General features: G+C 43.4%; 1 protein-coding gene across 1 annotated transcript; it reads left to right on the forward strand.

Moving 5' to 3' along the window:
- Positions 1–3942: 3942 nt before the first annotated feature.
- NCBP3 (nuclear cap binding subunit 3) lies at positions 3943–21945 on the forward strand. Its single transcript, XM_033078290.2, has 13 exons — positions 3943–4117; positions 5691–5756; positions 6356–6461; positions 7297–7422; positions 9400–9528; positions 11680–11753; positions 12608–12716; positions 13387–13486; positions 13781–13887; positions 16059–16338; positions 16998–17155; positions 18253–18417; positions 18895–21945. Exons 1-13 carry the CDS (start codon positions 3965–3967, stop codon positions 19128–19130), a joined length of 1809 nt encoding a protein of 602 aa, XP_032934181.1. The 5' UTR covers positions 3943–3964; the 3' UTR covers positions 19131–21945.
- Positions 21946–21952: the final 7 nt, after the last annotated feature.

Raw genomic sequence — 21952 nt, forward strand, 5'->3', positions numbered from 1 at the left:
CCAGCCACATCTTCCCACCCCATGGCTGTGCCAGCACAGCTGCTTTTCGTGGGACTGCACACTGAATTGGGCCAACGAGCTGTTCTGGGTTAAAAATAGCCCTGTGAAACAGAAAGTTTCATTTTATTCAGGGCAGTTCACTGGCTGAATTACCACAGAGGTCTGCAACAGGGAAGAGCTTAAGTTCCACTGGTGCCACAGAGGAACAATGTGTGTGTGGGCAGGCACAAATTAAGAATTATATCTGTAAGAAACCAAGCAATATTTACCACTTTTAGATCGTTCTCCAAGATCTCTTAAATCCCAGAATAATATCTGTCAATGTGTGTAGAATTCTGCTCCAGCTCTGCTCAGTTCTGTGAGCTTTTTTTTCCAGAAAGGAATGTGCTTTTTCAACTGTGTGGTCACTCTGTGGCAGCACTTGCATAAACAATGTTGGAGCACAGCTGGGAGGTTGCTGTGTCCTCCCTGCCTCCCAATATCCTGCTTTTTTGTAGGGTCCTGTAGCTGTCTCCTGGATGGGACTCTGGCATTGTGTCAGGTAACCAGGGTTGTACTGACCTTCGCAATATCCCAGGGAGAAAATATTCTGTCTTACAGGTGGGGAGCCTGTGCTTCATCAAATCCATAAGAAAACACCAGGTGCTTGATTTCAGCCTCACAAATGAACATCCTTCCTCTGCTGATGCTGTTCTGTCTCCAGATGGACTGGAGGTAGGAGTGAGCCCTAACGCATTTGGAAGCCAGTCCCAGTTTCTGTGGTGATGTGTGGGGTTTGCTGGCCAGCTGCAGGAATAGCACACACACTTCCATGGGTTTCCCACAGGTTTGAAAAGCTGCAGGTCCTTGTTGAGAGCCCAGGATGGCAGGAAAGTTCAATCATATCTGCAGGAACACATGTCTGTTCTGTTCAGCGTTCACAGACCTCAAACAAACAAACAAATCAACCAAGACTTATTGGGGGAAAATTCACCATTTTCCTGCCAGACCACTGCAAAAAAGAATCCTATTTTGAGGGCCCACAGACTGTTCTTTATTCCCTTCCCAGTCCCCACCTCCTGTTCTCAGCCGATCCCGAAACTGCAGGAATTGGTGTTTTCCATCAGGTTTTGGTTTTGGTTTTCACACACGTTGGGAATTCTGTTGCACGAGCTTCCTCTGGTGGTCAAAACCGGGAAAATGATAACGCTCCTGCCCTGCATCGCTCCCGTGGTGTTTTCATGCTGCAATGATTCCACAGGACCATGCAATAATTTGGGTTGGAAGGGACCTCGTAAATCATCCAGGTCCAACCCCCAGCCGTGGACAGGGACACCCTCCACGAGGGCAGGTTGTTGAGAGCTCCATCCACCCTGGCCTTCATCACTTCCAGGTTATCCACAGCCTCTCTTCTACAGTCACTCCCTCACCTTCATTATTCGTAAAAGACTTTCCTTACTTAGCATTTCTGATAATGACTGGTAGCCTTTCCCAAATTTCTTTTTCCTGCTTTATTTAAACGCTGCACCCCTTAGGAGTTTTATTAACCTTGCCCCATCCCTCCTGTAACAAGGCTGAGCCCTTCTGCTCAAACCTGCTTCCTACAAATTTGAAAACAATTAACATTTTAAGAGTTCAGGTGATCTTTCACAGGCAGAGGGATTGCAGAGAGGAACGTGAAAGAAAAACAAAGCTTTGGGACAGTCTAGGAAGAGTGAAACTAAATCAGCTTGAAATGCTGAAGAATTCACTGTTAATTAAAGATCCTGAAAGGAATTATAAAATATTGTGAAAATATTCTATTCACCCACCTGGTGGTAAAAAGCCCCACTGGTACCCAGGTTTGGTTTCCCTCTCCTAATTTTATTGTCCCTGCCAGTAGGCCAGAGATTGTCTTTCCCTAAGAAGCTCTAAAATTTGGCAGTGTGTTTAAAGCCACAGTCAATCAGTAGAAAGTTTCTTGCTGAGTGCAGTGAGTGAATCTTGAAGAGGTGCCAAGTGCTGTAGTACAGCAATGTTCTGCCCGAGGTGACATCCAAGGGATGTTCAAACAAAATCAGGAAACGCCTGGGTTAGCCCGAGGTTCATCTGCACTCTGCTGACAGCACTGCAAGGTGACCTGGTGTCACACAACCCTGTCCCAACTGCTCCTTGAGGGGTTTGGCTTTGTCAAGCTGGTCTAGATCACAAGGCAACACTGGGTCCTACACAGAAAACTAAAACTAAAGGAGGAGTTCCATCTCTTGGTGTCTTTTCCCTGTGACCTGACGAAACAGCATTTCTTCCACAGAAATGTTTCCTCTTGCAGTTAGCTCAGGCTGAGCTACCTGCCTGTGTCCTGTTTATTCATGTTTTCATGTCATGTGGCCTGGAACCTGCCTTCACACCTGGCTTGGAAGTGTCACCTGTGTCAGGAGTTCCTGCCAGGTGCTGCTGTGGGATGTCAGCACCAAAAGTAGCACTTTTGGTGAACAGTGACACGAGCCATTGTGTAATGAGCTCTGTGTGAAGACTTGAGAATAAATAATCTTGGAGTGAGGGATGGGTACAATGATCTCTTGATCCTGCTGGATTTTGTGTAAGGGGAGGAGCCTTTTATGCTGCCAGCTGGGAAATGTCTTTGTGACAAAGTCTAAATTTGAATTTTTCAGTTCCGAGGGAATGTGAAGTGTCCAGGAGATGGACTGGAGGGGGTTTATTTGTAACGTGCACAAGTGAGGCGTGGAGCAGCCTGAGCTGGAGGGAAGGGTCCTGCAGCTGGAGAAGTTACAGGAATTCTTAGTGGTGTGATGATACACACAATGACAATGGGATGTGGCAGTTGTGAAATAATGATGCCAAGGCAGGAGCAGCTCCTCAGCTAGAACTGTGCTCTGGTCTGCTGTGTGAGGGAATGGAGCTGATTGGTGTAATTAAGGGAATTAACAACTTGACTCATGGGGACTGGTGAAAGCATGCGGTTTATTTGGGCCGAGGAGCCAAGGCTACTCTCCTGGAACAACCTGAACACCTTGGGACAAGGGGACAAAGAGAATAACTGAGCTCAGAACAACGGGACACAACACTGTGGGGAGCTGCGAGCTGAGAATTAGTTTGATTTTAACATTCCATTAGTATGGACGGGAAAATGGAACATTAGAGCTCAGATGTTTAAAAAAACCTTTTTTTGGAAGGACTTAAGTTCTGTATTTGGGGTGCGCTGGGCCTGGGATGTGCTGGGCTCAGGGGTGCGCTGGGCTCGGGGTGCACTGGGTCTGTGGGGTGCATTGGATTTGGGGTGCGCTGGGTCTTGGGGTTCGCTGAGTCTTGGGGTACGCTGGGCTGGAGGTGCGTTGGATTTGGGGTGCGCTGAGCTCGGGGTGCGCTGGGCTTGGGGTGCACTGGGTCTGGGGGTGCGCTGGGCTGAGGGTGCCTTGGGTCTGGGGTGTGCTGGATTTGGGGTGTGCTGGGTCTGGGGGTGCGCTGGGCTCGGGGTGTGCTGGGGCTCGGGGGTGCATTGGATTTGGGGTGCGCTGAGCTCGGGCTGCACTGGGCTTGGGGTGCACTGGGTCTGGGGGTTCGCTGGATTTGGGGTGCGCCGGGTCTGGGGGTGTGCTGGGTCTCTGGGGTGCATTGGATTTGGGGTGTGCTGCTCTCGGGGTGCGTTGGTTTAGCGTTGCGTTGGGCTCCGGGTGCGTTGGGTTTAGGGAGGCGCACCGGGCTCGGGGGTGCTTTGGATTCAGGGTGCACCGGGCTCGGGGTTGCTGGATCCCGGGTGTGCCAGGCTGGAGCTCCGCTGTGTCTCGGAGCCCGCTGGGTGCTGGGAGAGCCCCGTGCCCGGCGCTCGGCGGGGCTGCGGGCGGCGCTGGGGCTGCGGGCGGCGCTGGGGCCGCTGCGCTCCGCCCGCCCGGCGCTCCTGGCCGCTCTCCGCGCTCGGAGCCGCCCCGCCGCTCTGTGCCGCGCCGCGCTCGTCTCGCTGGCCGCGCTGGGCGGGCCTGGCGGAGCCATGGCGGCCGTGCGGGGCCTGCGGATCTCCGTCAAGGCGGAGGCGAGCAGCACCACGGCGGAGCCGCGCGGCCCCGAGCCCGAGCCCATGGAGGTGGAGGAGGGAGAGCTGGAGACCATCCCTGTGCGGCGCTCGCTGCGGGAGCTCATCCCGGTGAGGGCCGGCGGCTCGGGCTGGCTCTGAGGGCTGGCGGGGTCTGGGGGCTGTGGGGGCATTCTCGGGAAAAGCAGCGATGTGGAACGGGGATGTGAGGGAAACGAGTCCTAAGGGAGCGGGCGGGATGTGCTTGGGGAGGAATGGAATAAAGGAGGCGGTGAGAGCAGGGTTTGGGGTGCTGTGTTGGGGTGTAGAGCAGGCTGGGGGTGGGAGGGTGCCCAGGGAATGTTTGGTGCTGGGAACACGGAATAACCTGGGCAGGGAACGGGGATAGAGCTGGCAGTGTGGGCTCTGATGAGCAGGCTGTGAGGGTTTCCTTCCCGATGTTTTTCTGCCCTTTTTCACTCACTGGTTGTTTCCCTACAAGTTTTAGTAGGATTAGGTTTAACAACTAAAAATGGGTCACACTTCTAAAATCCTAAATAGCGTTTTGCTCTCAAAACTTGGGTGGAAATTGTTTTGGAAGCTGATCTTTAATTAGCTGGTGTGCCAGCGTGCTTGTACCCAACATGTGGCCTGAGAGACAGCACCGAGCACTTCCTTGTGCTCTGAATCAGCCTCGGACCGGGGGGGTTTCTGTGGGAAATGGAAACAGAAACTTCCACAGAATCTGAAGGCTTTGCTTTGCACTTTAAAACTTTAAAAATCACGTTTATTTGGCTTTGTTTTTTTTCTAGTAACTCTGGCCATTTGGCAGCATTAGAGGAATTTCGGTGCTGTTACTAAGAAAAGCAGTTGGATTGTGTGTGTTGGTCTTTCTAAACTGAGACTAACCCACTTCTAGAAATGGTCCCTTAGCCAAAGTAATTATTGCAGCACAAGTGTAAAGAAGACATTTCACATTTACTCCTAAAAAAGGCAAGAGGTGTTCTTCCAGCTCCAAACTTCTGCCAGCTGAGGGTGTCAGAATGAAGAGGTGCCATTTTACAGATGCAGACAGTGGAGGGCACAGAATTGGGTCATTGGCCCAGGGGCTGTGGGGTTTAGTCCTGGCTGAACTCAGCAGTCCTGACTGATGGACAGCAAACTTGGCATTTTCCCCCCCTATTCTCCATTTTTACCCTCTCTCAGTATCAAAACCAAAGTGTTTCACCTTGGTATTTGGAATTGATAATAACGATGGGTACCTTGTTTCATTGTGGATGTGGCTTGGTGTTCTCACTTTCTGAGATTAAAAACTGACATTTTACTAGTCAGGTATCACTGTAAAATCTGCTCATGTTTTACAAGGAAATTATACCCAAACCCAAAACTGTGGAAGTCTTACTTGGGAAAGGTCGTTGATGATTTTCCCTGTATTTCTGAGAGAGTAAAAAGCTTGGCAGCAGCTGACATAGAAATTAAGTTGAGTCATAGAAAAGAATCCTTACAGTGAGGGAAGTTTGGTTCAGTGCTTTTACTTTCACTGACATCAGCGTGCCTCTCTGTCCAGGGATGTAACTTGGATCAAGGAAAAGAGGATCTATAGAGGATCTATTTCTTGTAGAAATAATAAGGTTTTTTTTTCAGTGTAACAAGTGTGTACTTTCAGTGCTCATTGAGATTTCATCACCATTTTGCTTTGTTTCAGGACACCAGTAGGAGATATGAAAACAAAGCTGGAAGTTTCATCACTGGAATAGATGTAACCTCCAAGGTAATTTTTGTGCTATGGCTCTTCAACATTTTGAAGATCCAAAAACCTGTGATGCTTCCAAATAAAATTTGGAGAACAAGGAGCTTCTCAGCCAGTTCCCAAAACTGCACAAGTTCCAGACTTGTTGCTCATGAGCTACATAAGAGGAGCCTGAGATGCCAGTCTAAAAAATTCTCTGGAGCCAGCTCTCCAGTGTTAAATGAATGCTCAGAGAAACAAATTCACACTTTGGTATATATTTAAAAACAGGGAAAAAAGCCTCTATAATCTTCTGTGGTAGAATGGCTTCTTTTAAAAGAGAGGTTTTATTTAAGATTTTTAAGATTTGTTAGTAAGGACTAGATAAAGTTCCTGTTCCATGATGGAGTCTGTGTTGTCCAAGACACCTTGTTTTCCTGATTCCCACTGCTGGACCTACACAAAAACTGTTCTGTGGCACAGAAATATTTTGGTGAACTACTGCTCCATTCTGAAACCTGCAGGTCTCTCCAGAATCAACAGAATTATCAATATAAATTGGTAGATTTTAAGTATCCTCAGTGCAGTTTGTTGAGGGTGCTCCTGACTCCTGTTTGAGTGCATTGTTGTGCATTTTGCAGGAGGCAATTGAGAAGAAGGAACAAAGAGCCAAGCGCTTCCATTTTCGGGCTGAGGTGAATCTGGCCCAGAGGAACGTGGCCCTGGACCGGGACATGATGAAGAAAGGTACAGTTCATCCAGGAGAAAAGATCCCTTCAGTTAATTCCTCACAGTGTCTTGATTTATCCTGCAATATTTCCTACATTCCCAGACATTTTGCTGAAAGGAATTACTTTGGGGTTTTTCCACCTTTTCTTTTGCAGATCATTATTTTTTTAACCTATTTGACACTTGCCTTGTTTTACCAACCCCAGCACAAAGACAACATTTTTTGTGTGCATTATTTACTAGTGCTTCATACCCAAGATTCACCATCTGGATGAGTGCTGCTTTAAGAATCTTTAAATGCTTTGTAAAAACCCTGGAGCACTGTGTGGGTACACGTGGAGGACTCTGTGTCCTGTGCACAGGGAGCTCAGCTCTGTGCTGCACACACACTGATGGCAAGCTGCAACAGAAGCCAGGAGATGTGTGCACAACAGATTGGTGCTTTTGGCACCCAGTGAGTTCTCAAGGCTTTGTTTCCAACTGGCAGCTTGGACCTGCTAAGCTGTGGCCTGGAACAGCTCCCCATCAGGTGATACAAGTGGAAGTGCTTTGTGCAGGGCCTTGTTTTGGTCTGGCTCTTTAGTGCTTAATGATAGCACTTTGGCAGTGTTCAAAGAGGAAAAAAATGTTTTTCAAGCTGTTTGGTTGCTGTGCAGTCTCTGTATCTATCAGTGCTTGTAATTCTCAATTTATTGAAGTTTTGCATTGTGGAAGAATAAATTATGGTCTATGTCAAGCTTCACTTCAATTAGTTCATCTTTAATTTATTTAAAATATTTCCTTAATAAATCTATATGGTGCTAATCTGAAAGCTTGGAATAAATACCAGTTTTGTGTCTTTTCCTCTTTATAGCAATTCCTAAAGTAAGACTGGACACCATCTACATTTGTGGAGTGGATGAGATGAGTACCCAGGACATCTTTGCCTATTTCAAAGAGTATCCTCCTGCTCATATCGAGTGGCTGGATGACACCTCATGTAAGTAAACAGAGTATTTGTAATTCTTGTTCTTTTTTAAAAAAACCTGCTCACAGCTGTATTTCTAAGGGGAAAATATAAAGGTGTAAAATTCTGTGCTGCTTCCATCTTGACATAAATAATAGATCTGAGAGAGGGTGATTGAACTGTGCAGTTGGGCAGGCTGGGGTGGTTTTGTGTGGAGGAGGAGGAGATTTGTTGCCATATTTGTGTAGTGCACGCTCCAGGAGAAATGGGTGGGTGGAAGGAGGTGGCAGCTGGGTGTGATTTCCATAGATTGGGAAAGGAATGTGGGTACACATGGTAAGGGCTGTTTTGGGGAGTGAGATCTGCAAGATCAAAGGTGGTGAAGAGTTGTGCTTTCCTCACTGAGGAGTTTTTTGCTACAGTTGGGTGCTGGATCATGGAACTGGAATGCTCTGAGATTGTCATGTGGCTACAAACCTTGTGCCTGAAATAATAGAAAAAGAAATAGGAGCCAGTGCAGGTTTTCCAAAAAGCTGGAGACTTACTGACAAGCATGGCTGAAAGCTGAGAATCAGTAACTTCATTCTCTGCAGTCACCCTGAAGAAATTCTGTTCCAGTGCAAGACAAAAGAGGTGGTGTCCTACAAAATACTGGTGACCTTGAAGTCCCTGTATGTGACAGCTTGAAGTACTGGCACAAGCTGATAGAAAATGTGAAACCCAATGAGCCCTGGGTGGATAATTAGAGTACAGAGCTGCTGGATGGACCTGTGCTGATGCATGAGCTTGGAAATGCAGAGCTTAACTCTATCTGAGGCTTCACTTGTAAGATTGTCTGTTTGCTTAAATGCTACATGAGCAAATTCATGTGGAAATTCAGGCTTCAGGGTTGTTACAAGATCCAGTTATAGTTATTACACATCTTTTCTGATGGTGAATTTTTATGCTGTGTCTGAGTTACCATGTCAGCTACACTCGGTGAAAATATCAAGAAAAAGCTTTTTCTTTTCAGCACTGATTTGCATCATGGCAGAACCTTCAGTGTTCCCAACTGAATTGCATCTTAAGGTGACTTAGTGCAAAGGTGGATTTAGTGTTCTGTGTCTCAAACTGATGAACTTGAAATGATGAAGGTTTTGGAAATTTGGAGATGGGAAGATGAGGCAGACTGAAAAAAAAATGTAGATTTCATGATTAGCCAATCATTGAAGTTAATATCTGGGTGTTCTTCACCTTGTAATTCTTGTCTGTTTGAAGTAATTTAAGAGAGGTTCTCTTCTTTTGTGTCACTGTACAATCTTCTTTATATCTGAACCCACTCTGCTTAACAGCAGAAGAGACATTTGTTGCTGTATTTGTATCAAGAGCAGAAAGCTTTATTTCAAATCCTGCATCTAAGCATTTAGCTCTTTCAATTTCAGCATCTCTGAAATGCTTTGAATTGGCCCAATAAGTTATATTTTAGTACCATCTGCTGATACTTGAGGCACATCCTGAATGATCCTGTGAACCTGTGTACTCTATGATCTGTGCAAAGGGCTTGAGCAGTCTCCTATTTCTGCCTATTTTGCTGCTTTTTGGAAAAGATTAACAGAATTCTACAGTCAAGTCCAAGGTTCTGTTCAATTGCCAAAGGGGAAAAAGATCCCGGCTTCATTCCTGCCCCCTGCTGCTCCCTTAATCACATTTATGTGGGAACACATGGATCCACTGACCCCAATCCTGTGCCCTGATTTGCTGTTTTCAGGAAGCCTCTCAAATCTATGGTTGTGCATTTCAGTGCTTTTGGGGTTTTGATCAACTCTTGTGTTTTGTAATAAGCTGAAAATTAAATTGTGTGTCCTCCAGCTTATCAGGTGTGTTAAACAATGTGACTTTCCTGCAGGAGATCTGATGGCTTCTCTGTCATTTCTGAATTTTTGTCATTAATTTCCTTCCAGCAAGGCAGGGGAGATGTGACTGCTCAATGACACCAGCTGCATTTGGGTTTTGTGTTTGTGTTTGTCCCAGGTAATGTGGTCTGGCTTGATGAAGTGACAGCAACTCGGGCTCTCATAAACATGAGTTCCCTGCCTGATCAGGAGAAAACAAAGAGCAGAGAAAACAACAAGGAGAAGACAGCTGAAAAAACCAAGAAAGGTAGATTGAGATATGCAAATACAGCCATCATCTCATTAAATCAATGAAACTTTAAACTTGTGCTGGGGTATTGCATAACCTAAATTACTGAAGGAGCTTCTATCATATAGTTGCAGGTAAATGTATTCTGCCACTTTAAAAAAGGCTTTCATCTTGGAAACCTTTTGAAGAAGCTGCTTCTTAAAAGGTGGGTTGGAGCTAGACCAAAAGCAGTCATTGAAAATGTTAGAGGAGGGTGATCCTGAGCTGGTGTTTACAGAAATAGCTCTGTGTGATGTACCCACAAAGGCAGGACGTGGGCAAAAAGCAGGTGTGAGGAGTGAAATACCACAGCTAAGTCCCTTTTGGATGCACCATCCTTCAAGTGTCTCCCTCCCAGCAGCGTGCCAGTGCATCACTTCAGCTCTAAATTTGGCTGTTATCCTTTTCAGAAGGAAGTTGTGAAAAGGTTGGTTATAAAAGAGCAGAGCAGCAAAAGTGCAGCTCGGTGTCGTGATCAGCCTTGCTTACAAATTTCTTTTCCTTTTATGTGGGGAAGTTTAAAAGCAGCATTTTGCTACCTGAGGGTGGTTTTGCTCTTAGGCTGCTGTGAGTGCTGTGGTTGGAGGTGCTCTATCACATTATACAGAGAAAAAAAAATTATATTTATTATCTTTTTAATAGAATTTACTCAAAAATACTGTTTATGACCTAAATGCAAGTAGCCAATCTCTCTGTTAGATATCTGCAGTGCTTCCAAAAACCTTTCTGGGAAATTTGGGGTTTAAGGCTTTGTTAAACTTTGGGATTCTTCTAACCCACCCCCTTTTCCTGCTCCTTTTCTCCCCAAAGCAGTGGCTCCTCAACCATCCTCATGACTTTAATTTTGACCAAATGTTGATAAAGCTTCAAGTAAGACTTGTTATGAAATGTTTGGAGATTAGGGACATTGCTTAAATGGAGCATAAACATGTATATTTAATCCTGCTTGCTTTGAATGGCATATTATATTATCATTACACCCCATCTGAAAAGAAGAACTGTCATCTAAATTACTCCTGTTCTTCTGGAAAAGTGGGATATTAGAGAAAGTACAGACTGTTCAATGACATCCTAAGGTGTGAGATCCATACTGATACCCTGGAGTCATCTGGCTTGGTTACATTCCTTTTTTTAGTCAGGAATTTCAGAGCTGTTTAGACATTTAGGGAAGCAAAAGATTGGTCTGTGCTGTGAGAAACTTCTAATTTGTGAGGGAGAAAAAATGCATGACTGCTGTCCCTGATGGAACTTAATTATTCTGGTTTGAATTTGGGTAATTTGTTTACTTAAATTCTCTCTTTGGTTTCAGTTTGGTTAATTGTGCTTTGTTGTTTTCACTCAGGAATATTTTGAACAGCTGCCACTCTCTATTTTAAGTTTTTAAGTCTATTGTTGGATGAAATTTAAGATAAGGAACACTGAAATATAAAAGAGAGAGTTTTTTAATCTTAGGCCTATGAAATACTTTGAGATCTTTGCAAATTATATTGGTATATCACACTTCATAGCTGTCCATAGTTATTACATTTTTACAATATTTTATTTCTTGGGGACTTTGAACAAAAAAATCAGAATGAATTTTCTTACACTGAGCCAAAAAGAATTGAAAAATCAAAGCAGTTTACAATTTTAGCAGTTCTGGAAGCCTGTTCTTATTTATTTCTCAGCAAAATTAAGTCACTAAGGTTGTTTTTTTCTCCTTTTTTTTCTGCTCTTGCTTTCTGAGCTTTTGATTAATAACCTGTTTTATACTGTTAATATTGGATATTTGTTGGCTTTTGAGAAAGGAGATGGAAGGAAAGGCTTTTATGTGCCTTTAGTGCCTTGGCCTTGCTGATCTCTGATTTTGAACACGCTGAATCCTGACAGGCAGTGCAGTTTCATTGCTTTCAAAGAATGAAATGAATGATGCACATGTGCTGCTGCAGGCACAGGGCTCTGAATTTCACTGTGCTCCACTTTCCATGGGCATTCACTGCTTTGATTGTTCCCTGGGCTGCTCAGGGCAGAGGAAAACACCTTCAGGCTGATCTCAGACAATGTAGGTGATCATAAATCAAACGAGCCTGACACACTAAAATGGAGCTTAGTTTTGTTTTGTTTTTTTTTCCCCCCAATTATTTTCCTTAGAAAAGCAGGAGGAGAGCTCTGATGATGAGACAGAAGAAGGAGAGGTTGAGGATGACAATCCCAGTGATGTGGAGGTCAGTACAGAGGGGAAGTGCAAACTCTGCTCTGGAAGTTTTGCTCTGACTGGTGTGAAGTTTTTCCAGCATTTTAGGTTTCTGTTTGCAACTCACAATTTAATTATCAAAACAAATTAGGTGGGGGAGCAAGAGGGAGTGTGCAGGGGGTGATAATCCCAATGGAAAGTGCTTTGTGAAAATAGATTTTGGGGAGTTTGGCTTCTCTTTTTTCTGCTGAGAGGAGGCAATGAAAGAACAATAATGGAAGGCAGTGAGCTTTCAGCAGGGAAAGTGCTCAGAGCCCAGTGGGATTTGGGCTGCCCATGGATCTGTGGGGATCAGCACATAGTGCTGTCCTGGCAGCAATTTAATCCTCACTGCCTGGGGGTGTCATAGGTGTCATTAGAATTTCCTTTAGGAATGGCTCAGTGAACACTCCTGCATGATGGAAGTTTGGATTTAAGATTCTGTAAATGAAAAAGAAAGGGTTTAAATCATTGTGTGAGGGCATGATAACCTGTTAATGAAATCATTTATGTACAAAATGGGTAAAAACCACTTTTTTTTTGGTATCCAAGTTGTGCTATTTATTTTGTGCATTTCAATCAGTAATATAGAGTCATTTGACAGTTACTGGATTTAATAACCTGAGTTAATGTTATGGAGCAAGAGAAGGAAATACTTTAAATTTTCAAGGCAATTTACATTAAAAATTAACATCAGCTCAGCAAGAATAAAAAGCAGATTTCATTTGAACATCATTTGAAAAGTGACTTCCTTCATAACCACTCAATTCCTTCTCTATGAGCAACCCATTTTTGTTCACCAGTCTTTTGATTTTTGAGTCCCAAATCCCTTTTTTGCCCCCAAAGTTGGATGCCCTCTCCCAGGTGGAAGAGGATTCTCTGCTGCGTAATGACCTTCGCCCTGCCAATAAACTGGCTAAAGGAAACAAGCTGTTCATGAGATTTGCTACTAAAGGTAAATGTCCACCTTAACAAGCACCCCCAATTCTTGTTGGAGTTTATTTGTTGACTAATTAATGACTCAAAGTGCCTACTTCTTATTTACAAGTGGTTTTGTTTTATTTTTTGCTAATTGTTAGGTGTTAAGGTTTTGCCGTGTCAATTATGTCCAAGTTGTATGAAAATTATTGTACCTGGAAATTGTATCTTGGGCTCAGGGCATTCTTCCCAATTCCATGGAAAAGGTTTTATGATGTTTTCTTCCAGGAGTAAATTCCACATTTTATAAATATGGATATAACTTGAGATACCAACCTTTCATTTTATTTATGAATAAAATGAAAATCTCTATAATTTCTGGACCAGGAAATGAGACATTAATTAAGAAAATAAAGATGATGAGGAAGGTGAGTGGAAGCTCCAGCAGTGCCAGGGGGATGTAATGCCCTGTTAAGCTGATCTGTAGAAACCCAGTCCTCCCTGGAATTAAGTTTCTAGACACAAATAAAGCTGTGCTGATAGGAGAAATTCCAGAGGTGTAAGCAAAATTGAATCCTTCAGGGAGGAGGGTGAAGTAATTCTGATTTTAAGGCACTCTCAATCTCACTCTCTGAATAGTTATTTATTTTTATGCTGTAAGCTATGCTCTAAGAGGGAAAAATTCCTATAATTTCTGTTTTTTGCAGATGACAAAAAGGAGCTGGGAGCTGCAAGGAGGAGTCAGTATTACATGAAATATGGCAATCCAAATTATGGAGGCATGAAGGGAATTCTTAGCAATTCTTGGTGAGTGTTGGACAGAGGAATTGAGCATTGCAGGTAATAGGAACTGTTTTAATTTGTGGATTTTCTATTTAGTTTATGTAGAAGCTTCAGTCTAAATAATGTTTTTGCAATGTGAGAATTACAAGGAGAGAATTTCCTCATGCAAATAAAATTTATATTCAAACCATTCAGAGCAGCTCTGCCATAAATATATTAAAATAGGTAATAATTGCACATCCTTCATCCAGCATCTGGGGCTTAGTGAGTGAGCCATAATTGCAGTGACAGGAGTGTCACCTGTGCCTGCCTTTGCAGGAAGAGGAGGTACCACTCCCGCCGCATCCATCGCGATGTCATCAAGAAGAGGACGCTGATTGGGGACGATGTGGGCTTGACTCCTCCCTACAAACACCGGCACTCAGGTACTGGGGACAGCCCTCTGGGGACACTGGGACAGCCCTCAGGGGACACTGGGACAACCCTCAGGGGACACTGGGACAGCCTGGGGACACTGGGATGGACTGGGGACACTGGGATGGACTGGGGACACTGGGACAGTCCCCTGGGGACACTGGGACAGCCCTGTGGGGACACTGGGACAGCCCTCTGTGGACACTGGGACAGCCTGGGGACACTGGGACAGCCTGAGGACATTGGGATGGACTGGGGACACTGGGACGGTCCTCTGGGGACGCTGAGACAGACTGGGGACACTGGGACTGCCCTCTGGGGACACTGGGACATGGAGGGCTGGCCAGGATCTGGAGCACTGCCTCACCAATCCCATGGAAGAAATCTGAGTCCCATTTTAAGAGTTTGCAGGAAATTCCAGAGGTGAAAACTTCATTCTGCTCGTTGCTTCCCAAAATAGCTGCTGCTTTTTATGTGACATTTTTCTTTCACAAATTTAGGGCATGGGGACTGTGGCATCAAAGGCCAAAAGGAGGGGTGAATGACTTCCTCAGCCTTCTTGGCAATTTGTCACACTTGCTAAGTCAATTCTCCCAATCTCCAAAAAGCAATCTCTAAGTGTAGAACAATAGAGATGAGAAAAATTCTGTTAATTAGGCTTGAATATCATCATCTGCTGCCTAAGGTAGAAGAATAATGAGTGTAAAAATCTGACATGAGACAAGTAGAGTGTGACTGGCCTGTTAAAAATACAGCCATGGATGTGTCAAATCTGATGGAAAATTTTCCATGTTGATCATGTAGTGCTGTCTTAAGAGATGTCTGAGTGCTGGTGATGACTAAATTGAAATTGTTTATATTTAAATCCCTGTCTGTGATACATTCATAATAATGACACTTGTGTTCTTTTTGGCATTGCTGCTTGCAGGACTTGAAAGGATTTTTGCAGAGCCAGCAGCTGGCACATTAAACCCTGTAAAATCCTGGGAATTGTGCTTAGGTCAGGAAGGAAGAACTGCACCTTCTACAAGAGGCAGTTGTACTTTAATTACTCTGTCCAGCCTTGGCCCGACTCTGAGGGACTGAACACCAGGGACATTTTGTCCTGTGGCAGTTTCAGTTCCCTTATTGATTCCACTTAAAATATTTGGCAAAATATTCTCTCTTTAAGAAGAGAGAACTAAAAGAAGTCCAGACTCATCTATAGGAGATCATTACAGTAATTTCACCATTATAAGCTGCACCATTTTGACTAAAATTTTGGTCCGAACCCAAAGTGCGGCTTCTAATCAGGTGTGGCTTATATATGGACAAAGAATGAAAAGTTGCTGTTTTAGTTTGGAGGACAGGTGTCTGCTGAGAAAGGCAGGAGCTTCTCTTTGAAATGGAGAATGTAAACCCCCTCCCTCCAAATTATTATAATTTTGAAATCAAGGGGCTCTCAGGCAAAGATATGGGAATTAGGAATAACAGTTCTTTTCTAGGGAAATTAAAATAGAAATACAGTACTACAAAGGAACAAACCCCAAACCCTGACACAGTCAGAGTACAACCTGACACCCGTCAGGCAGGGTGTTGGCAGCAGTCCCATCCCATGGTGGCTGCATCCTCCTGCAGTGACAGATGTGGCTCAGTTGGAGCAGTGCTCCTGTACAAGGTGCAGTTTCCCTCCGGAGCTCCAGTGGGGATGTGGAGAAATCCGGTTTTCCTCTGGAGTCCAGTGGAGAAAGGGGCTCCCTTAGTGTCCCAAAACCTCTGTTTTTATCTTGGTAAGAAATGTTGGGCTCTTCCCCCTGGCTGGAGCAACTCCCAATGGGATGCAGTAATTTTATCAGTCCCACAGTGGGACTCAATGGCCATGAGCAGAAAATGACTGGCTGGAGGAAGGATGGGTTGTGAAAAGATAAAGAACAATGCCCTGCCTGGTTTCAATGGATGGCCCATTAGCAGAATATCTGCCACAGAGATCAGGATCACTGCCCCACCCTCAACAGATGGTGATAGAACAGATACCTTTTATCACACCCTTGATTGTAACATGTGGCTTATGTATGGACAAAGAAAAAAGTTGCTGGCACCTGGAAGTGTGGCTTATACTCAGTGCGGCTTATAATCGTGAAATTACTGTACTTTCTAGAGATGCTAAAACACAGTCGATCAGAATGAGTCTGTTTTGCTGCAGGCTTGGTGAATGTTCCTGAAGAGCCCATTGAGGAGGAAGAGGAGGAGGAGGAGGATCAGGACATGGATGAAGATGACAGGGTGGTGGTGGAGTACCGCGATGAGCTGCAGGCGTTCAGGCAGGCGCGGGAGCGCAGCGCCGCCAGGAGATCCAGCGCCTCCGACTCGGATGAGATGGACTATGACCTGGAGCTGAAAATGATCTCCACCCCCTCGCCCAAAAAAAGCATGAAGATGACCATGTATGCAGATGAGGTGGAGTCACAGCTGAAAAATATCAGGTAAATGTTTCTTAGTCTTTAGAAGTAGCAGTGAAGAGGCATTTCCTGGTTTTAGAGCTGTCCAAGCTTGAACACAAACTTGAAACTCTTTTTCATTTCTTTATATAATTTTGTAATAGTCTAACAAGTACAGAAACTAGGCTTTTAATAGAATTAACATTTTTAATACAGCTTCTTCTGCAGATCTCTCTATCCTTGCTTAATAATAATGAAACTCCAAGTACAATCAAGAGAAATTGATGCAATTAACAGGGAAAAAATAACTCCTCTTTCTGTTGTCTCTTCATCCCGTGTCCTTTATCTCAGGAAGAAAAATAACCTTCAATTGTTGATGACAAAAAGGAATTTATGTTGATTATGGGCTTACCAACCAAAGTTGTATGTATTGTAGATGAATAAAATGTGTCCTTTCAGTAGGGTGGTTGTACTCATTATAATGTCAACAATTTTGAAATGGATACTGAGGTATTCATGGAATTATTGTTATATTTAGGATTCTAGCTTGAACAGCTTCTGTTTTTACTTCTTTTTCTCAGCAGAGAAATCCTGATATTATTATTTTCTGTGATGTAATTTTCCATGTCAGAAGACTGAAGAACTACACTAGATTGAATTTTATTTAGAGGACATAAAATCTATAATTTTTTTTTTTTTTTTAGGAATTCCATGCGAGCAGATAGCATAGCCACCAGCAACATCAAAAACAGGATTGGCAGCAAAGGATCCTTGGAGAAAGTTGCAGATGTGAGGCTCCTGTTGGAAGAGAAACGTCAGAATAACTCTGGGCCACGGCAGCCAAACAGCACTGTCAAATCAGGTCATTTATCACCCATTGCTGGGCAGAATTGTCACTAAAATCTATTTATTTCACTGCTGATAACTCTGCATTCACACAGTTTGTCCTCACCAAGAGACTGAGTTGGGAATTGCTTTGGGGAAAAAATCAAGTACACTTTAGTGAAAGCTTTTTTAGTGATGCTGATTCCCATCCATTTTTTTTGCCTGTGCCAATTTGCCCTCACTTTGTCCTTTTTGGGGCTCCCTCCTTGGGGTGGGGATTCTCTGCAGCTGAGAAACAGCACCCAGGGAAGGTCATGAACAAAATCAAATGTGAAACACTGACTGCACTTAAAAATACACATAAAAAATGTGTATCCCATCAAGATGGGTGGTTTTGCATTTGGCAGGATTTATTTCTGAGCTTAAATAACTTATACACATTTAAGTCAAAGAAATAATTTCAGCTGCTTCTGACATATGTAATATTATCTGACTGATAATTGAAAAATACCTTTTTGTATCAATGAAATGTCAAAATTATGTTGGTTTATTTTACCCCTCCTGCCCATTTTGGGCCTCTGACAAGTTGACACATGATCCTAAAATTCCCTTTGCCTTCATCTTTTTGTCTGGAACCCCTGTAAGATTGGGAACATCCAGCTAAGCCAGGCAAACTTCAGAATACAAAATTCACATCAAGGGTTAAGTATCAAGATCTTTAGGATTCTTTTTATTTTATTCTGCCAAACACCAAGCAGGGGTAGAATTCTAAATCAAGGTATCTGTTACTAAAAGAATTGTTGAAGGCAGCCCAGTTTTCATGGAATTTTACACACTCTGCTGCTACCCCAGAAAAGCAGCAGGCCATGGGATAACTTAGGTTTTTATCTTTTGGACAGAGCACAACTTGAAACATTGAATGTCAAATTTAGTGCCAAAACTGAAATGAAATCTGGATAAAGTGTATGGCAGAAATTGCCAGGAAATCTTGAGTATGAAAAGCTTAAATTAAAAGACCAAAAACAGAGAATCTGTTTAGTTTCAATAATGAATGAACACAGACTGAGCTGGCAGAGGTAAATGCAACAGATTTTTTTTCTTTTTTGTCATGTTAATCACTGAAAACATCTCCAGATGTGAGGCAGAGACTGGGAAAAAGGCCACACTCTCCAGAAATCAAAGCTCCAAGCAGTGCCTGTGCTCCTCGTCGAGAACCAATCTCAGATGTGCACAGCAGGCTGGGAATCCCCAAACAAGATGTAAAAGGCCTCTACTCTGACACCAGAGAAAAGAAATCAGGTTAGTTGTGTGCAGAAAATGTCCTGCTGCAGTTCTTTTGGTTTTGGGGTCTAAGAGAAATTCCAGCAGAAAGCCATGAATGGGTGGAGCTGAAGGAAATTCAGGATAAATTAACAAATGTTTGTTCAGAGCTTTGAAATCTAAATACATGTAGGGAGGAGCTGGGGGGTTTGGGGAGCATTATTTTTATTGTGCTGAAGATCAAGGACTGCTCTCAAACTGAGGGCACCAAAACAAGTGTCAGGAATGCAGGGGCACCTCAGGTGTGAATGAAACATCCTCTGCAAATGGGGAACAATGAGCAAGGCTGCCCTGAGCCTCCTGCAGCTTAACTTCAATTACTTTTCAAGGCATAAACAGTTCTGTGCCAAATACTGAGGTGAGAGGAGTATGAAGGGCTTGTTTAAGAATTGGTTCTTTTTCCTCTCAGTCCTGGCATGTTTGGGTTTTTTTAAATGTTGTTTTTCATCTGTTTAGGTAATTTATGGACCAGATTGGGGTCTGCTCCGAAGACACAGGAAAAGACTCCAGAGAAAGCTGAGAACTCTGTGGCATCTCCAGAGGAAGATGACTCTGAGCTGCAGAGGGTTTGGGGTGCTCTCATTAAGGAAAAAGAACAGTCCAGGCAAAAAAAGAGTCGCTTGGATCATTTACCCTCCCTACAAATCGAGATCAGCCGGGAAAGCAGCTCTGGCTCAGACTCTGAATCATGACTGGTTCCACAGCCTGACCCTCCAGGTGCTGACTCTGCAGCATGGCAGGATCCCCTTTGCCCAAAAGCTGGACACTGGCAAAGACTCTGCAGTGAAGGTTCCAGAAGTGTCTCTGTTCCTTTTCTACAACAAGAGAGGCATAAACCACTTGACAACTAAAGCAAAGACATTTGTCTGGAGTCTGTGGCTGGCCCTGTGCTCTGTGGGGCATTGTCTGTCATCCCTGTTTATGACAGCAATCCTGTAGTGAATTGTAGCAAAACATTTTCTCCCCTGAGCTTTGAACTTAAAAGATGAGGCAGAAATGCTCTGTATTTTTAAGGAGACCTTTTCTGTTCTTGGCATTTTCATCATGGAGGCTTTTAACAAAATGTTTTACACACTTCATCCAAAGACCAGGGCATTTCATGATGCAGATCATTGCCTTGCCCTTCTGGCTCTTGCCAGCACCTTCCCTTTCCTCTTGAAGTAATAACCAGAAAGCTTCCTGGGTGGGCAGCCAGCAGGGATAAAGCATGAAGGGATTGATTATCACATTCCCTTCTTCCAACACACTGAATGTAAATCCAAGTTACACTGTTTTTTTTTACAGTTAAATTCCATGTAGTCCAGTGGAATAATCCAAGGAATCCTGCTCATATTTTTTGGTGATGCCACATTCTGCTGTAGCAGGGATTGAGATGTTCAGGACTGCCAAGTTGGATGTTTGATAATTGTGTAAATCCCTGAGGGTTTGGGGTTGTTTTTTGTTTTTTTTTTTTTTTTGCTGTTGTTCCATGAGGAGAGATTATATTCCTTTCATTCATGGATTATGTCCTGAAGCAATCCAAGAGCTGGAAAGCATTTTTATATTTGTGAGAATTTCTGTTGGCCACGGTGAAAGCTCTAGTGGTGTTCTCCTCTGTGCTGTTCTCTGTCTATATAGAAGTGAAAGAGAAAAGGAAAACTTTAGGATCACTGTCTCCTGTCAATATTTTGGATGTTTTTCCTGTGTAGTACACGTGGATGTGGACATGGGTGACTTGTTCCATTCAGCTTTTTTACCTGCACATTTTCACCCCTCCCTGGGTAGGACAAGGGTTTGATCAGTGTGCAATTGCTATTTTTTTTTCATGTTGCCAGTAATTCTGAGTGAGGAATAAAGCAGCACATCACATTCAGGTAAACAACAGGGAGCAAACCGATTTTTTTAGTCTGAAATCTGTTTGCATTGTCCCTGTTCCTTGGTTCTGTCAGTCCAAAATACCTGTGAACTTATAATTTCTGCTTTTAACAAGCAAATTTCCCCCCTCCCCATTTTTTTTCTTTTTTTTTTTTGCCCCTCCCTATTTTAACTAAGTTGAAGTAGGTTTGAGGTTTCAGCAAGGAATCTGTAAAATAAACTTTTATGCTTTATGATGTGTGAGGATAGCAGCATGTAAAATGAAAGGTCAAATGACAGGCACAGTGACTGGAGGGGCAATCTGGGGGCTGACCAGGCTTCAAGCCTTACTCCTTCCTTGTTTTGTGACACTCATCCTTGATTTTATATTTAATTATTGAATATATAAATGTCTCATAAAAGCACTGTTGAGAAAACGCCTGCAATGTCTGATCACTGTAATAACTCATTTCAAATGTGTGCTTTCATTGGTGTCCCCTCCCAGGCTTTCCCAGAGCCACACCTCTCCAGATCCTGATCAAATTTATTCCACTGATGTCTTTTTGCCAGTAAACCTTTGTGTTGTGTCACTGCTTGGAATCCACTGGGACCTTTCCTTTTCCTTCATCCACCAAAACTCCTGGATTATTGGGACCCCTTGTGTGGTGTTTCCATGTCACTATTCCTAATTCAAACCTGAAGGATGAACTGAGAGGATCTCTGTATCATCTATTCTGTGTCATCATGAACTAAAAGATGTGTGAAATCATCTTGTGTTTCAGGACAAGGCACTCTTAACTCAGCTCCTCCTTCCAGGTGGTCAAAATACACCTTAAAAATTCCCCCACGCTGCTCAGGACTGTGGTTTCATGGTTTTGGGGGGGTTGTGTGTGGTACAGGAGCTTAACTGCAAGAAAAATCAAAGTTTATTGTCCAAGTGCCCCACAGAGAGAGTTTTGCAATTGGTTTTGCTTTTTTATGATGTCCAGAGAAGCCTTGAAGAGTGCTGGTACCAGGAATTTGCTTTGGGCTTCCTTAATTACCTAAGCAAGAGCTGCTGGCATTTGATAATTAAAAATGAGCTCTGAATTTTAAGTCAATGCTTTTTCCTCAACATTTTAACTTCCATCTCTTCGATGGAGAGATTGCAAAGAGAATTTTATTCCAAATCCCCTTCTCTTTGTGTTCAGTCCTTAGCTAATGTGTTCTTGATTTTTAAAAAAATTTTTTTATTGATCTCCCATCTGTCATCACCAAGAATTTGATGCAGAAATTAATATTTGATAGGGAGACAGGGGACTTGTGTATTCCACTAAAATGTGTTTATGTTGAAAATGACAAAAAAAAAAAGGAGAATGTTGGAGCATCTGTGTCTCAGAGGAAAAAGTGAATTTTGGGTGACTTGTTACATCACCACACGGGTCCTTCTTGTAGGAATATTTTGGTGTTTGGAAACGATGGATTTTTGATAAATAGTTCTTCAGGCTGACTGAACACGTGGTGAGGGTGAAATTTTAAAGCAAAGTTGCTTTTTTAAACGATGGCTGATGCATTTACCAGGGAAAAGGAAACCAAAACACCCCTCTTCTCAGTTCAAGATGACACAATGTGAAAAGAATGGAACTTTTATTTAAAAACAGCTGTTCTGTTCTAAATAAAAGTGGCCTGAAATCACTCCGAC

This window comes from Catharus ustulatus, chromosome 22, assembly GCF_009819885.2.
Source record: "Catharus ustulatus isolate bCatUst1 chromosome 22, bCatUst1.pri.v2, whole genome shotgun sequence".
Taxonomy (NCBI): Eukaryota; Metazoa; Chordata; class Aves; order Passeriformes; family Turdidae; genus Catharus; species Catharus ustulatus.

Bases quoted from the DNA above. Each gene is read 5' to 3' on its own strand.
- NCBP3 (XM_033078290.2), top strand. From the start codon at position 3,965: ATGGCGGCCGTGCGGGGCCTGCGGATCTCCGTCAAGGCGGAGGCGAGC. The intron at 6,462-7,296 runs GTACAGTTCATC...TCCTCTTTATAG, and splicing joins CCGGGACATGATGAAGAAAG to CAATTCCTAAAGTAAGACTG. The intron at 13,888-16,058 runs GTACTGGGGACA...GTTTTGCTGCAG, and splicing joins CTACAAACACCGGCACTCAG to GCTTGGTGAATGTTCCTGAA.